Source organism: Eptesicus fuscus, chromosome 14 (genome assembly GCF_027574615.1).
Source record: "Eptesicus fuscus isolate TK198812 chromosome 14, DD_ASM_mEF_20220401, whole genome shotgun sequence".
In the NCBI taxonomy this organism is placed as follows: Eukaryota; Metazoa; Chordata; class Mammalia; order Chiroptera; family Vespertilionidae; genus Eptesicus; species Eptesicus fuscus.
In genome coordinates this window covers 44,766,028-44,783,736 of record NC_072486.1, presented here as the reverse complement: position 1 = coordinate 44,783,736, position 17,709 = coordinate 44,766,028, and the positions used below count along the sequence as shown (strand labels likewise).

The 17,709-nt window shown below is 39.0% G+C and overlaps 1 protein-coding gene across 1 annotated transcript in view; it reads right to left on the bottom strand.

Annotated features, from left to right (window-relative positions):
• SUGCT (succinyl-CoA:glutarate-CoA transferase) overlaps nt 1-17,709 on the bottom strand; it is a 555,315-nt gene that overhangs the window by 498,878 nt on the left and 38,728 nt on the right. Inside the window, exons 7-8 of the mRNA XM_008150339.3 lie at nt 14,693-14,784; nt 7,163-7,306 (exon numbers count right to left, since the gene is read on the bottom strand). Coding sequence (XP_008148561.1) covers nt 7,163-7,306; nt 14,693-14,784 — 236 coding nt within the window. The remainder of the gene's footprint in view (nt 1-7,162; nt 7,307-14,692; nt 14,785-17,709) is intronic.

The following is a 17,709-nucleotide window of genomic DNA, read 5'->3' as shown; positions in this document are numbered from 1 at the left end:
TTTATAGCCATGAAACTCCAAAAAAATTGATGCCCACTAAAAACCACATCCCGGCCACTGTCATATCTGTACAATGTAATGGTTTTGTTGTGGTTGAGGCAATCATCTCTGAGTTAATAATTAGCTACTATTCAAATCAGTGTAATTTGTCTATTGTACATTAGATCACGTTTAAGAGAGGAAGTACAAAATTTCATTTTTAGCAACTGATGTTAAATGTTACAAACATTCATTTGTAATTCTATAATGCAACCAAAATGAGTAGAAAAGTATGTTTTTTACCACTGTATGAAATCACAGGCATTCTTCAGACAGATAAAATTAAGTGCTAATGTAATCGACTTAATGCAGGTGAACATTTATATAAAAAAGAAATGAATACAGTTTTTAAGGGAGAAGTTTCCTATTATGTTATTTGTAAACTATCTGGAAATAGCACTTCTCATTTTCATAAAGCAAGTTTTAATTATTTTGTGGTTTGGTTTTTGGATCTGGAGTATGTGAATGTTATCTTAAATGAAAAGACTAAGTGAAGTTAGTCAAGATTTCTATATTATGAAAAGTTATAATAATTATGATAAAATCACTGTCAATAACCAACTTTTTCATCTCAGCACATTTATAACACTGTGAAATATTTTTTATAATGTAATAAAATTAATACTAGTCATCGGCAGAATACTTTCAATTTACAAAGAATATTTTATATCCTTTATTGAATTAGATCCTTAAAACAACACAGTATATTAGTATACTGAACATTGGTGGTTGGTTCCCCAATGTCCATTTCCCCTTCCTCTGACCAAAAAAATAACCACACCTTTCTTTGGGGGAAATCACCTCTCTGTAGTCATAGCCCTATGATTTGAGTGAAGTTAACCCTAACACTAGTGCCAGGAATGGCTTAAGGCAATCAGCCTACTCTTTCATGCCTCAGTAATAGGTTCAGGAATAGTCACTTAGCCCAGTGAAAATATATGGAAAAGAAACATTCCAAATGAAAGAACAGAACAAAACTCCAGAAAAAGAACTGAATAAAATGGAGACAAACAATCAACCAGATGTAGAGATCAAAACATTGGCTATAAGGATGCTCAACAAACTTAGGGGAAGAGTAGATGAACTTAGAACTTCAGCAATGAAATAGGAAACATGAAAATGTAAAACATAAAAAGAACCAGTCAGAAATGAGGACTACATTACATGGAATCAAAAGTGGAGTAGATTCAGCAGAGAATCAAATCAAAGATTTAGAAGATGAGGAAGTAAAATACAACCAAATAGAACAGCCAAATAAAAAAATCCAAAACAATTTAGGATAATATAAAGAGCCTCTGAGACAACTTCAAGCACACCAAAATTAGCAACGGGGGGGGGGGGGGGGGCGGGGGGGGGGCGCGCGGGGTGCATGGTGACAGAAGGAGAAGAGAGTAAGAATTTGAAACCTATATGAACAAAGAATGATGAAAAACTTCCCTAACTTGGTGAAGGATATAGACATACAAGTCCAGGAAGTGTAGAGAGTCCCAACAACATGAACCCAAAGCGGTCCACACCAAGACACATCATACTTAAAATGCCAAAGGTTAAAGAAAAAATCTTAAAAACAATAAAAGAAAAGCAGTCAGCTACCTACAAGGGAGCTCCCATAAGGCTGTCAGCTGACTTCTCAACAGGAATGTTGCAGGCCAGAAGGGATTGGCAAGAAATATTGGCAAGACCTATATCCAATATTACTCTACCCAACAAAGCTATCATTTAGAAACAAAGGACAGAAAAGAGCTTCCCAAACAAGAAAAATCTAAAGGACTTCAACATCACCAAATCAGTATTACAAAAAATGTTGTAAGATCTTCTTTAAGAAGGAGGGGAAAAAATCAAAAATACTAATAATAAATACCTATCAGCAAATACTTTAAATGCAAATGGATTAAATGCTCCAATCAAAAGCCACATGAAGGCCAAATGGATAACAAAATAAGACCTCCATCTATTTCACTTACATGTAGAATCTTGAAAACAGAATAAATGAACAAACAGAACAGAAATGAACTCATAGATACAGAAAACATTTTGACAGTTACCAGATGGCAGGGGGGTTGAGGGAACAGGTAGAAAACAGGTTGAAGGAATTAAGAAATACAGATTAGTAGTTATAGAATAGTCAGGAGATATATAAAGTCCCGCATAGGGAAGATAGTCAATAATATTGTAATAACTAAGCATGGTGTCAGATAGGTACTAGATATATCAGGGTGATCACTCATCCTATATAATAAAAGTGTAATATGCAAATCGACCAAACGGCAGAACAACCGGTTGCTATGACATGCACTGACCACCAGGAGGCAGACGCTCAATGCAGGAGCTGCCCCCTGGTGGTCAGTACGCTCCCACAGGTGGAGCGCTGCTCAGCCAGAAGCTGGGCTCACGGCTGACAAGCGCAGCGGCAGTGGCAGGAGCCTCTCCCACCTCCGCTGTAGGTGGACATCCCCCGAGGAGTCCCTGACTGTAAGAGGTGCAGGCTGGGCTGAGGGGTGCCCCCCACCCCCACCCCAGGTGCACAAATACTGTAAGAGGGCACAGGCTGGGCTAAGGGACACACATCCCTCAGTGCACGAATCTCATGCACCGGGGCTCTAGTAAGTTATATAAATATCTAATCACTGGGTTATAAACCTGAAACTAATATAATATTATATGTCAACTGTAATTAAAGAATAAAATATTATTTAAAGAAAAATTTTAAAAATAAATATAAAAAATACTGTTTTCAATCTCCAATTGGTTGAATCTGGAGATGTGACACCCAGGGATATGGAGAGCAGACTGTATAATTATTGGGGGAAAAATGCATGTATAAGTAGACCCATGAAGTTCAAACCCATGTTGTTCAACAGCTAACTGTATACAATGGAACATTTTTCGGCCAAAAAAAAAAAGACAAGTCTGCCACTTTCAGCATCATGGATGAAGCTTGAGGGTATTATGTTCAGTGAAATAAGTCAGAGAAAGACAAATACCATATGATCTCACTTATATAACAGGGTATAGGGTATTAAAAACAAGCCTCACAGTTAATTAACTAATTAAACAAGAATTAAATATACTAACAAAACTTATAGCCTAAAATATTAATAGTTTCATATTAAACATGTTACAGGCAGCAGCAGTCCCAGTTCCCCTTTTCGCAACCTCGACCACAGGAGTATAGCAGATGCCAATGGCTGGCCAGGCCTGCAACATCCTGTCCCCTGAAATAGAGCCCGCAGAGAGGAAAGATGCCAGACGCTGATACCCATGAAAGAGAGCATCAAAACCACCCAATGTGAAACTACACGTTGCCAGAATCCCTTAGTCCCCTTCTTCCCACGATCCCCTGTAAAAGCCCTTTTGCCTACCCTGAAATATTAAGATGGTTGTTAAAGCATAAGCCTGCTCTCTTCTCAGGATGTCAGCACCTAAATAAATCACTTTCCTTACATCAGCACCTGTGTCACGTGTTTGTCTTCATGGTGTCAGGCAAAAGAACCTGAGGGCTGTTTGGGATGGTTTCACTTACATGTGTAATCTAAAATATTTTTTTAATTTTTAAAAAAATACCAAGCTCATAGATACAGAGAACAGAAAGGTGGTTGCCAGAGGCAGAGGATGAGATTGGGCAAAATGCGTAAAGGGGGTCAAAAGGTACAAACTTCCAGTTATAAATAAGTCATGAGGTTGTAATATATAGCATGGTGACTGTAGTTAATGTTACTGAATTGTGTATTTGAAAGTTGCTAAGAGAATGGATCTTAAAAGTTCCCATCACAAGAAAAAAAAAGTTACAAATATGGTGACAGATGTTAACTAAATATTGTGGGGATCATTTCACAGTATATACAAATATCAAATCATTATGTTGTAGATATGAAACTAATATAATGTTACATGTCAATTATATCCCAATTTTTAAAAAGGCGGTTAATGAGTTTTAAATGCACTAATAATCTTAGCAACCTCTGGTTACATTAGTTTGCTACAGCACAATAGGCTAAATCACTGCTTGCCAAAAGCAAATCATATCAACATTAGTTGTTTATCAAGTGCCCTAAGTCAATGGTTCTCTACCTTTTTCTAGCAAACCTAGGGGCCATGAGACATACCCACTGGTAACAACTGATCTCCAACTGATTTCAAAAGATTGGTTGAGTCTGCTATTTGACAAATACTAGTCAGGGATACCAATGTAAGTAAGAACAAATATTATTCCTGCACACATGAAACGTACAGTCTCAAGGAGTAACATAAACAATAAATATAGACACACACCCAAAATGGCTAGTATAGATGCATTAAGCTTGCACTTACTGTTCCCTCACTTTGAAACAACCCTAGCAGTGAGTCCACCTGTATCCAACCCCACCCCCAGAAAACCACAGAACCACAGACTTTGACATTGTAAATCACTGTGTTAGGTGCTGCAAGAGAATTAAACTCCACAATACTTTTTCCAAAGCTAATTAATTAATCATTAACATATATGTAAAGCAATCTAGGTAGCAATCAGGAGACATAAGTAAAGTCCCAAATCCAGGCCCCGCTACGTAATTTGTAAGTACTGGAGCAAAATAAAAAAATGTATGGCCTCTTGTTAAAAATGACTAAGAATTTCAAGGCAATGACAAAAAAAAAACTTTTAAATTAAGCCTAGGGCCCTCGGTGACTGAACTGGTCACATACCATGAACTCTTCGAGGCATCCATACTTATTGGATGTGCAACCATTAGCCAGTCACTTAACTAATCTCAGGTTCCTTACAGATGCAACATTAGGGGAAGGAAAAAAACTTTCAGCTTCTTCCCATAACTAACATTTGTGTTTCTCTGTTAAGGAGATAGATCATTTAGAGAGAATTCTTTTACCATTTTATGTAATCATTAAAATTCTGACTGTGACTCAAAGCTAGTGTTGAAAACCCATACATAGTATTTCACCTTCACACACCTCTTTAATTTTGCCTAAGAGGAAAAAAAAAATCTCCAAAGCAGTATTCTAAGTTTATTATTTTCCCATGTATGCCATTTAAATATGAAATATCAATAAAGAAATTTAAAAAATAATAAAATAAATAAAATAAAAAATAAATAAATATGAAATATCCAACTGAGGTCTCTGTCTATAGAGTAATTTTCCCTACAGTAAAATGTCTACTTGTACAAATTAAATATTTTTTTGTATCCCTAAAAAATTACCTAGTCAGAATCAGCTTCACATATGGTACAGCAACTGGGTCTGCTCTAGTTAAAAAGAGGTAAAATGTCCATTTGAAAGAGAGTTAACCCTTTTATTCCATTAGTTTAGTATTTAGCATAACATAACTGATAACTATCTAAACCAGAGGTTCTTAATCTAGAGTCCATGGAAAGAATTCTGGGAGCTAATTAACGTGAATAGAAAAATATATATATTGCCCAGCTGGTGTGGCTCAGTGGTTGAGTGTCAACCCATGAACCAAGAGGTCACCAGTTCAATTCCCCAGTCAGGGCACATGCCCGGGTCGCAGGCTCAATCCCCAGTAGGGAACATGAAGGAGGCAGCCATTTGATGTTTCTCTCTCATCAATGTTTCTATCAGTCTATCCCGCTCCCTAACGTTCTCTCTAAAATCAATAAAAACATATTTACAAATATTTTAAATAAAAGAAAAAACATATCTTTATTTTCATCAAACTCTAAACAAAGTTTAGCATTTTCTTCAATTATAAATATAGGTAACAAACCAACAAACACAGGACAGGTACCACAGTAGTACCTATGACTTGATCACTAATAAGTAATATACATATTTTCCTATCATATTATAGTTATTGCATCTATTTTAAATATTGTTTATGCTCAATTCCTCAAAATGACCATAGTTATTGGACTCACTATTAGATCTTGTGGTTTAATGTAAATGGTATAACACTTTAAGGTATATGATATGAATTATAAATGATATAGCAAAAATTTGTTTTTACACTGAAATAACTACATTTAAATATAATTGGCTTCCTTTGTAATCCTAACTATATCATTTTATGCATTTAAAAACATAATTCTGAGAAAATGTCTACAGACTTCACCAAAATACCCAAAGGGTCCATAGCGCAAAGAAGGTGAAGAAATCTTGGTCAAAAGAAGTTGCAGAGCTCATCATACCTAATAAAATGGTAATATGCAAATTACCATCACTCCGCTATGCCCACGATTGGGCCGGCTGGAGGCGCGGGGGGCGGGACTCAGGGTGGCCGATTGGCTGGCGGTAGGAGCGGGGAGCAGGGACTCGCGAGTCCCCGACCCCCGCTCCTCCCGCCGGCTTAAACGGCCGGCACTGCTTAGGCCGGCGCTACGGAAGACGCTGGTGGCGGAACTCGGGGTGGCCGATTGCGTGGCTGCTGGCACCAGTTTTCTGCCAGCAGCAGTTTTCCTCTGGCCACCCGCCGATCGGAGCACCTCCCGATTGGAGTTCCTCTCGGGGTGGCTGATCGTGCTGGCGGGAGGCGCTCGGATCGGCGGGTGGCCAGAGGAAAACTGCTGCTGGCGGATAACTGGTGCCGGCAGCCAGGTGAAGGAAAAGTCTATTGCACGAAACTTCGTGCAACGGGCTCCTAGTCTATATATATAAAAGCGTAAGCAACAGAACGACCAGTCGCTATGATGCACACTGACCACCAGGGGGCAGACACTCAATACAGGAGCTTCCCCCTGGTGGTCAGTGTGCATTCCCACAGCCAATCTCCCACAGCTGGCCAACCTCCCATGGCCCCTCTCCCGGCCAACCTCCCATGGCCCGATCGGCCCCAATTATCGGCCAGGCCAAGGGACCCCAACCATGCACGATTTTGTGCACCAGGCCTCTAGTCTGACAATAAAATAGAAACACTTATACTCTTGTAATAGATCTATTATAATAAAAACTGTCTCTAAAATCTAGTTCAGTGGCAATGTCTACATACAAAAAATTGTTGTGGTTATTTTAATATGACAACAATTAAATACATCAAAACAAAACAGCTTTTTGGGGTTTTTTCTGTTTTGTTTTCTATTTTTTCAGATGTGATCACTGTATGTAGTATTAAAAAGTATAACCCAGATACATGCTTTTACTACACTATCTAAAATGTTATTTGGATTGGTACCTGAGATGACAGTAGGTTGCAATCAATGAACAGTCCTTTTCCAGTTTTATATCTTTGTATCAATCCAGCCATAATGGCTCCATATGCATACAGGCCAGTGGCAAGATCAGTCATGGCCACTCCTGGACGAACTGGATCTCCATCCTGATTTAAGCATTGGGTTGAGAAAAACAGAGAAAATTGAGAATTAAAACCATCATATGATTTCTCAAGTATTCTAAGGTCAAATAGAAGAAAAAATTGTATATGCAAACACACATTAAAGAAATACAACAAACTACTACAAATATCTGTTGGTGGTAAGAATATATTTATATTTACTGTATATTTGCTGAATTTCTTGCCCTATCCCCTACCAACCAAAGCCAAACCAAATAAAATAAAAATTTTTAACATGTCTTAAGTTCTTTTTAATATATTTTACCTTGTTTATATTTTACTAAATTTTAATTCTAAAAATTGTTAGTAGAATGACTTATTTATTTTTTATAGTCTCTTAGAAACCACTTTAAATGTATTTATCTCTTTTAATACATTAACAAAACTCTTTTGTCAGAACAATCCTTGGTGATTTTCCTGTAAAACTATGGCATAAGGAAAGGAAGATTTTTCTCAAGACTTACGATATACAATTATAGTGGGAGGAAAAAGTATAAAATAAAATATTAAGAGTCTTCCCAATTACTCACTTTTCATATTCATTCATGTGTTTTTGTGTGTGTGTGTGTGTGTGTGTTTTGTTTTGTTTTTCACAGAGAGGAAGGAAGAGGGATAGAGAGATAGAAACATCGATCAGCTGCCTCCTGCACGCCCCCCACTGGGGATGTGCCCGCAACCCAGGTACATGCCCTTGACCGGAATCGAACCCGGGACCCTTCCGTCCGCAGGCTGACGCTCTATCCTCTGAGCCACACCAGTCAAGGCCATTCATGTGTTTCTTCACAGTCACTGTTATCAATGTTGTTTTCTTATATTCCTTCATTCCCCCATTTATCCATGTATTCAAAAACTCATTAAAAGTAAAGCCTGAACATTACTTAGAAAACTACTGAAATCTGAATAAAGTGTAGAGTTTAGTTAATAATATTGTACCCATGTTAATTTCTTAGTTTTGATCATTCATTGTACTATGGTTTTGTAGTGTTAATATTGTATTACAAAATGGTGAAGGATATAGAGTATAGGGTAATGATGAAGGGTATGAATTAAGAGTATTGGAACCTTCTGTACTATTTTTGTAACTTTTCTATAAGTATAAAACTTTTAAAAATAAAAATGTTGAAAAGTAAAACCTGGATTATTTCTTTTAAAAATAAAATATAACCATTTTGAGATGGCAGAAATCTTGTAGTGTTTTTTATTTTTAAAAAATAATACCAGCTAGTCCAGCTGGAGTGGCTCAGTTGGTTGAGTGTCATCCTGTGCAATGAAAGGTTGCCAGTTCGATTCCTGGTCAGAGCACATACTTGGGTTGAGGCTTGGATCCCTGGATGGGGCACGTTCAGAAGGCAACTGACCAATGTCTCTCTCTCTCTCTCTCTCTCTCTTCTCTCTCTCTCTCTCTCTCAAGCATGTCCTCAGGTAAAGATAAAAAATAATAATGATAATAACGCAAGCTGGAAAATAAGAGGAGAAAAACAGGAGAGTAAATACTTGTAAAGTTTTTGTTTCCTTCATATCACAATATCCTAAATTATAAAATTAAGAATTTTAAAAAGATTATTTTCCAGACACAATTTATGACTATTTAACATTTTCATTCATTTTCCCTTGTCTGTTTCCCTACTTTCAGAGTCTTCCCAATGAAATAGATTGTAGAAAAGGAAGGAAAGGAGGGAGGAGGAATGAAAAGTCATCTGTTTTCTAAGTTATTATTTATATTCTTGTTTTGGTTTTTTAAAAATGTATGCAATAAACTGTAATAAATTCTGGCAGATAATTCAATTAAGAGGCATGAATCTGAAAAGTCACCAATCATTTTTCTGCTTAGCTTTATTACTCAACCTAATTACTTACAAAACAACAAAAATGTTAAAACTTCCTTTTTTAAGTAGTTTCATTTTCAAAATAAATAATTATTCTTAAATGTATCTATGTCTATAAGTCATACATTTATTTCATGCTGAGTCATTCATTATACTAATGTAATCTACAGAAAATATTGTTTTTACCTGGGAGCACATTAATTTTTTTAATGATCTATTTTATGAAATATGAATTCTTTCACCATTTGCTAACTTAATTATTTTTGGAAAAGTCCAGGCCTTTTTTAGTTTTTTCTCAATTATCAAATGTGGGTAATGATAAAACCTACCTCATTGGTAAATATGAGAATCAAATAACAAAAGGTACATCAAAGCACTTTATGAATATAAAAGGCTGCAAAAATGGGACTTTTTAAAAGATTTTTGGTGTGATGCTAGGAGACCCATAAAATAATTTGTGCAATAGTTCAGGGGGGAGAGATAAGATGAGAACTTCAATCAAGGACAGAGAAAGGAGGATGGATGGATTCAAGAGGTACTTAGAAATTTGAATTCTTAGACTTTGATTATTGACTTGGTAGAGTAGGGATTAAAAATGAAATTAATTTGGGAAAACAATCAACAGAAAATTAAGTTCCCAAGGTAATATTTTGATGATGAAAACCACTGTAAGTATTATTTACAGCCCTAATTAGTAGGAAAAACATATTTAGAAGTACAAAGGACAACATGGAGAACAAAAAGTGGCACATTCATAACAAACAAGGATGTTAGTGCACATGAACACAGTCCCAGAGTCTCTGCCTTCACAGTTCATAGGCACAAACTCTGGAATTATTACAGTATATGAGCCTTCTATTCTAAACACACGCTCTACTCAAATTACTTGCTGAAGCTAAAATTATGCTTTTAACACAGTCACATAATTAATTTTCATAAAGTATTCTTTCCCTTACATGAAGGAAAGCCCACTGAATAGTTGAAACACTGAACTGAGAGCTATAGATTCTACTCCTAAGCAGCTTCACTTTCTTGCCTATAAATAGGCATTTTAATTAGACTTCATCATGGTTTTTCATATAATTCAAGTGATCAGTTCACAACTTTATAACTACCAATTAAAAATATATATTTTCCCAGCTGGCTAGTGTGGCTCAGTGGTTGCGCGTCAACCTGTGAACCAGGAGGTCATGGTTCAATTCCTAGGCAGGGAACATGAATATCCAGGCTGCAGGCTCAATCCTGGGTGTGGGGTGTGCAGGAAGCAGCCAATAATGATCCTCTCTCATCACTGATGTTTCTATCTCTCTCCCTCTCCCTTCCTTTCTAAAATCAATAAAAATATTTTAAAATAAAAATACAAATGTATTTTTCCCTATTTTACAGAAGTGAAAACTGATGTCAGACAACTTATCTAATGTTACACTGAATGACAAAATGAAAGTTCAAATTCTGGTTTTCCGATTCCCAAGACTGTTCAATGAAAACATTAAATAGGTCATCAATGAAGATAATGAAGATAATGACAGGAACTGGACTTAACAAAAAAAACTGTGAGAGTTAAAGTTCCAAGATAACATAGCAGGGGAGAGACAAGCCCAGGATGACTGACGCTGAGTCTGGGAAAGAGAAGGTCTTGTGCACAGACTTTAGAAGGGGAGTGAGTGTTGGCATACAGTTATAAAACCATAGACTAGATGTGAGGATGGAGAGCAAGAAGCCTGTGACACTGTCCCTACCCTAGAATTTGCAGGTATAATAACCAAGAATGAGCATCCTCCAAATGAGAGGAATTTGAAGAAAGTGAATATTATCCATGCATAATCTGAATATTTCAAAACAATGTTCCCTATGTACACTCCCTTTCTATATTGGTATTCATGTGTACTTAAATGTCCTTTTTTGTCCTACTGATAGTGTTGTAATTAACCTAATCCTATATAATAAAAGCCCAGCATCCTAATGGCGGAACCATCAGAACAACCGGTTGACCAGTCGCTATGACACGCACTGACCACCAGGGAGCAGATCCTAAATGCAGGAGCTTCCCCCTGGTGGTCAGTGCGCTCCCACAGTGGGAGCATCACTCAGGTGACTGGGATGAGCGGCTGCTCCTGATGCAAACCCCAGGCCAACTGGCAGAAAACCAAGCTGCAATCCTTGCCTCCTCACCCCAGGCTCCTCCTCCTCGCTCCCTGCCACCTCTTCCAGACACCTGCAGGCTGCGCAGTGCTGCTGCTGGGCTCGCAGAGCTGACCCCGGAGGCTGGGAAGCGGGTTCGTGGCCACCATGGGACTGAGGCCTACTCTGCTGTCTCTCAGTGCTATTGTCCCTGGGCCTGGCCCCAACCAGGTCCCCTGGAGAGGCGAGTGTTCTGGCGCCACAGAAGATGCCGGACCAGGGAGCAGCCGCTCAGAGGGCAGGTCCACAGCCACTCGGCTGACCGGGATGAGCGGTGCTCCCACAGCAGCCCGATCCCTGCAGGCCACGCCCCCCACCAGTGCACGAATCCCGTGCACTGGGCCTCTAGTTATTAATAACAGGAAAGGAGCAAAGGGAAGACCAAGTATTATAGGCACGTCATTTAGGCAGCTTCACTAGGAAGCTAAAGCTTTACACTCCCCAGGAACCAGTAGTGTATTCCCCACAGATTCCTGGGAGAAGGGACTGGACATTTTGGGGGGAGGGGAGATAGACCCATGACCAGGAAAGTTGGGGAGGCCAGCAAAGATGCTTGCTGTCAGTCATACCTGTGAACACAGGTGACTGGCCAGAATGGGTGTGGACACAGCAAATGGGCAAAGATTTGAGATATTTAATCCCCTAAACAAGGAGTTCGAGGTCTTGGTTCTTCTCGGCACACTTGGCTCCTGGCTCAGGCTTAGCTCCCTGCATTCACCCACATGACCCATCCCAGGTGCACCCACACACACACATGGACTAATGGGCTGCTAACAGTCAGATGTTGAACTGGACCTGGCTGCAACATGGAACGGAAAATCTGGACAGACTTTGCTTTTAGCTCTACCGGATCCCCAGCTGCACTTCTTCCACGTCTGGATTAAGGGAAATGGGACTTTGGAAACCCTGGGATGTAATTCCACACAAATAAATATCCCTCATCTCCTGTGGGAGTCTCAGAAAATTATTTTCCTCAAGGTATCGTAAGAACACTCAGTGGGGAAAGGGATATCCCACTTCCACCAATAAGAATACACCATTTAAATAAACTGAGTCCTGGGGTGGTATCCTTACAGTATCTCAAGAAAACGTGTACTAAAGGAGCCACAGTAATCCTTCACCTACCTCAGTTGTTTCTGTGTTAATCCATTTTATTTTTTGAATATACAAATTTAAAAATCCCAGATCTTTTCACATATTCACGATTGAGTTCAGTGCTTTTAAGTAAGACCACTCACAATCATGCCTTATACATAAGAGAACTTTAATAAGATAGAGTAAAGAGAGAGAGATCCATGCTCTATTCTCTCAAGGGATAGAAAGAAAATCAGTGCACTTGAATATTTTAAGGAAAGGCCATACACATTTTTTCTAAGACTGGTGAAAATAAAACAGAGAAAAAGAATACAAAAGACCTTATACTCCAAGTCACTAAAATCCTAGTGCCTGCTTTAAAATCAATAGAAAGAAGTAGACTATAAAAAAAGAAGACAAAGGCACTCTGCCTATTTATCCTAACACTACAGCAATACTTCCTGAAGAATTAACTGAAGAAAGTAATTCAGGGAAGAAACACCTACTTGAAATAGTTTTTTAAGACTATCAATCTGTTTTGTTTTGGAAATGAATGTCTTTTAGTATTTTTATTTACTAGGCTTTCACACCCTTTTTTTTTTTTTTACTTTAATTACTTTCTTATTATTTTCCCCAAGTGTGCATTTTCTAAGAGTGTGATCTAACCAAGCACATTTTGGCCACCTATATACCTCTTAGGAACTTCCCTATGTATCATCATTAAAGAAGGATTATTATGAAATCAAATAATTTTTTCACTGTCAGAATCTAATGCACATAACAATCAGACACAACTACACCTGAGGCATTATTAATAAGTTTTAAAATAAATAACAACTTATATTATTCCAGAGGGAAAAAGAAACCCTCCACTATGTACACATGCCAGGTGAAGGCACTCTGTAGAAATGGACATCAGCGGACCAATCTAGTCAGCCATTCTACTTAACAGAAATAATATTCCTAAATTGCATGAAGGTGCTTATGTTGAACTTGAAGGACATAATACATATGCAACATGTGTTTACATTCTATTGCTTCTTGCTAAAAAAGAGTGTTATTTTCTACTAGAGGCCCGATGCATGAAGATTCATGCAAGAATGGGCCTTCCTTCCCCTGGCTGCTGGCACCGCCTTCGCTCTGGCCAGAGCTGCCTTTCCCCTCCGGCCCAGAGCCGCCTTTCTGCCTTCCCACGCTGCCCAGAGGCCCGGAGCGGGTGGGGTGGTGTGGAATGCCTGCGTCCCACCCCACCCCTGGCCACTTGGTGCCTGTATATGCAAATTGACCTGCCATCTTTGTTGGGTTAATTTGCATATTCACTCCTGATTGGCTGGTGGGCGTTGTGAAGGTACAGTCAATTAGCATGTTACTCTTTTATTAGGTAACTAGGGGCCCAGTGCACAAATTTATGCACCTTGAAAGGAACTGTGGGCCGCGAGGCTGAGGTAGGCACAGGGGCGGATCTCAGCCCATACTCCGGGCCCCCGCCCAGCCCCTCCCACCATGGCCCCCATCTTCTGTCTGCCAGCAGCCCTGCTCCTGCCGCCCCCCCTCCCACGCACGGAAGGCGTTTGCCCCACTCACACCCGCTGATGGCGCAGAGTGACTGGGGCTGGCACCAGTAGTGGGTGCAAGCGGCAGCTGCTGCCACAATCACCCCTCAGGAGCAGAGGCAGGTGGAGAAGCCCTCAGGGGCAATCAGAGCCTGCAGCCGCCACTTGCACCCACTGATGGCACCAAGCGATCAGGACCGGTGCTGGGCACCAGCAGCAGGTGCGAGTGGCAGCTCTGGCACTGGCAGTGGGTATAAGTGGCAGCTGTAGTGCTAGCAGTGAGTGTGAGCAGGGACGGCGCCCGCAGCAGGTGTGAGAGCTGGGTGGGACCACAGTACGCAAGAGCAAAGAATTTTCAGTAACCACCAGAGGCTCACTCCGATGACAGCGACTGAAGCCCGCTTGGGTCTGGTGCCCCCACTCACCTGCTCCACCATCCCACCGTGACCAACACCCACCATGTTCCGCGCACGCCCCCTGTTGGCCAGCGCACATCATAGCAACTGGTTGTTCGGTTGTTCCAATTGTTCCGCCATTCAATCTATTTGCATATTAGCCTTTTATTATATAGGATGAGGCCATATTCACAACTAGGGCATATAGCTATTTTTAGTAAATCATTCACTTTCCTTGGATTCTTTCTAAAATTAACTCAATTTTAATGGATTAGTAAAGACTGAAAATCCTTTTGGAACACCTGGTGAAAAATTATGAATAATCTTAAGAAGGATACCTACCTCAGGCCCTGTGATGTGCATCAGACCCGAGACAGCAGAGGCCACAGCATCATAACCAGCTCGCTGAGACAGAGGACCTGTCTGGCCATACCCTAACACAATGAGAACAGACATAGCACCATGTAAGGAGAGCAGTAGTACAATGGTGTGTTTAAAACCATTTGTATCCAGAAATCCTGCAGAATTCTGTTACTACTGCCATCAACACTGTCCCTTGAAGAAGGTAGTAAAAATTAATTATGGTGGTGTACCCCAGAAGGTAGCAAACTGGTGGCTATACACCTGCGCAAATGTTTTAGTGTAGTCTGAAGAGTGTCTTCAAAGAGACAGAAATCTAAGCATAAAACTACAGAAAGTCATCAAATCACAAAGAAAAAAAATGGAGAAAAAAAATTATAAAACAACCAGAAAACAATTAAAATTATAATAGTATGTTCATAATTACTATCAATAATTACTTTAAATATAAATAAAAGAAATTCTCCCATCAAGACACTGAATATCTGAATGGATAAAACAAACAAGACCCAACTACATGCTTCCTACAAGAGACTCACTTTCGCTTTAAGGACACAGATTGAAAGTGAAGTGATAAAAATATATATTCCATGCAAATGGCAACCAAAACAAAGCAGGGGTAGCCATACTTTTCAGATAAAATATACTTTAAGACAAAGATGGTCATTATCTACACTAATAAAAGAGAAACATGCAAATTGGCCATCACTCCACTATGCCCACCAGCCAATCAGAGTGAGTATGCAAATTAACCCAACAAAGATGGCGGTTAATTTGAATACGCAGGCGCAGAGCGAAGATTGAAAACAGTGTACAAGTTAGAGGGAGGGAAAGCGGAAAGCAGGGTGGGGTGTCGGCGACAGGAGGCGGGAGGCAGGAGGCAGGAGGGAAGCCCACCTCGGTGGGCTTCGCTCCCTTCTCTGCTTCACTCAAGCCGCAGGAAGCCCTATTCTTGCAGGAATCTTCCTGCAATGGGCCTCTAGTATAATAATAAAGGGGTCAATCTAATAAGAAGACATAATGTTTGTAAATATTTAAGCACACAACATAGAAGCATATAAATATATAAAACAAATATTAACAGACATGAAGGGGAAAATACAGCAATACAATAATAGTAGGGGACTATAATATTCCACTTTCAATAATGGCTATATTATCCAAAACATAAAATCAATAAGAAAATATTGCTGTCAAACCTCGGAGGGAAGGCAGGAGAGGGTGGGCAGGTGGGAAGAGATGAACCAATGAACTTGTATGCGTATAAGCATAACCAATGGACACAGACAATAGAGGGGTGAAGGCCTGGGCTGGGGGGCACAGGCAGGCTGGGAGAGGTCAATAGGGGAAAAGTGGGACATATGTAATACTTTCAACAATAAATAATTAATTTTTTAAAAAATAAAATACTGGACTTAAACTACACGTTTAACCAGATGTATCAATACTTTTTAAACTCTTCCAAAAAAGAGACAAGGAACACTTCCAAACTCATTTTAGGAGGCCAGCATTATCCTGATACCAGAACCAAAAAAGGACACTACCAAGAAAGAAAATTATAGATCAATATTCCTGATAAACATAGATGCAAAAAAATCTTAAAAGAAATATTAGTAAACTGAATCCAGCAATACACCAAAGAGATCATACACCATGATCAAGTGGAATTTATTCCTGGGATGCAGGTTGATACAATACCCTCAAATGAATTAACCTGATATGCCACATAAATGATAAAGGATAAAAATCATACCCTGGCTGGTGTTGCTAAGTGGCTAGAGCATTGGCCCATGCACTGAAGGGTCTCAAGTTCAATTCCTGGTCAAGGGCATGTACCTGGGCTGCAGGATCGATCCCCATCCCCAGTTAGGGCACATATGGGAGGCAACCAATCAATGTTTCTCTCTCTATTTCTCTCTGTCTTTCTCTCTCCCTCCCTCCCTTCCACTCTCTAAAAAATTCAATGGAAAAAAATATACTTGGTGAAGATTAGCAAAACAAAGAAAAATTGTATGACCCTACCAATAGATGCAGAAAACGCATTTGACAAAACCCAGTGCCCATTTTTTATAAAAACTCTTAGCAAAATGGGACTAGAGGGAACATATCTCCACATAATAAAAGCCATATGTAACAAATCCATAGCTAACATCATACTCAATGGTGGAAAGCTAAAACCTTTTCCTCTAAGATGAGGAACAAGAAAACAGTGTCCACTTTCACCACTCTTATTCAACGTAGTACTGTGCACACATGACAGAGAAATAAGGCAGGATAAAATAAATGAAAGAAGTAAAATTGTCTCTGTTTGCAGAAGACATGATCTTGTATACAGAAAACCCTAAAGACTACACCAAACACTGTTAGAGTCAATAAACAAATTCAGTAGATTCAGGATACAAAATCAACATACAATATTGAGTTGCAGTTCTATAAATTAACAATGAACTATCTGAAAAGAAATTAAGAAAGAATTCCCATTTACAACAGGATCAAAAACAATACTTAGAAATACGTTAATCAAGGAGATAAAAGACTATACATTGAAAACTATATAACATTGATGACAAAAATTTAAACAGACACAAATAAATGAAAAGATATTGGAAGAATTAACATTGGAAGGATTAACATTGTTAAAATGTCCATACTACCCAAAGTAATCTACAGATTCAATGCAGTTTCTATCAAAATCCCAATGGTAAATTTTAGAGAAATAGAAAAATAATCCTAAAAATCATATGGAACCAAAAAATACTCAAAATTGCCAAAGCTATTGTAAACAAGGAGACATCACACTTCCTGATTTCAAAGTACATTACAAAGCTACAGTAATCAAAACAGCATGTGGTACTGGCATAAAAACAGACATAGAGACATATGGAATAGAATAAATAGCCCAGAAATTAACTCACACATAATATGGTTACCAATTCTTGATAAGAGTGCCAAGAACAATGAAGAATGAATAGCTTCTCAATAAATGATGCTGGGAAAAC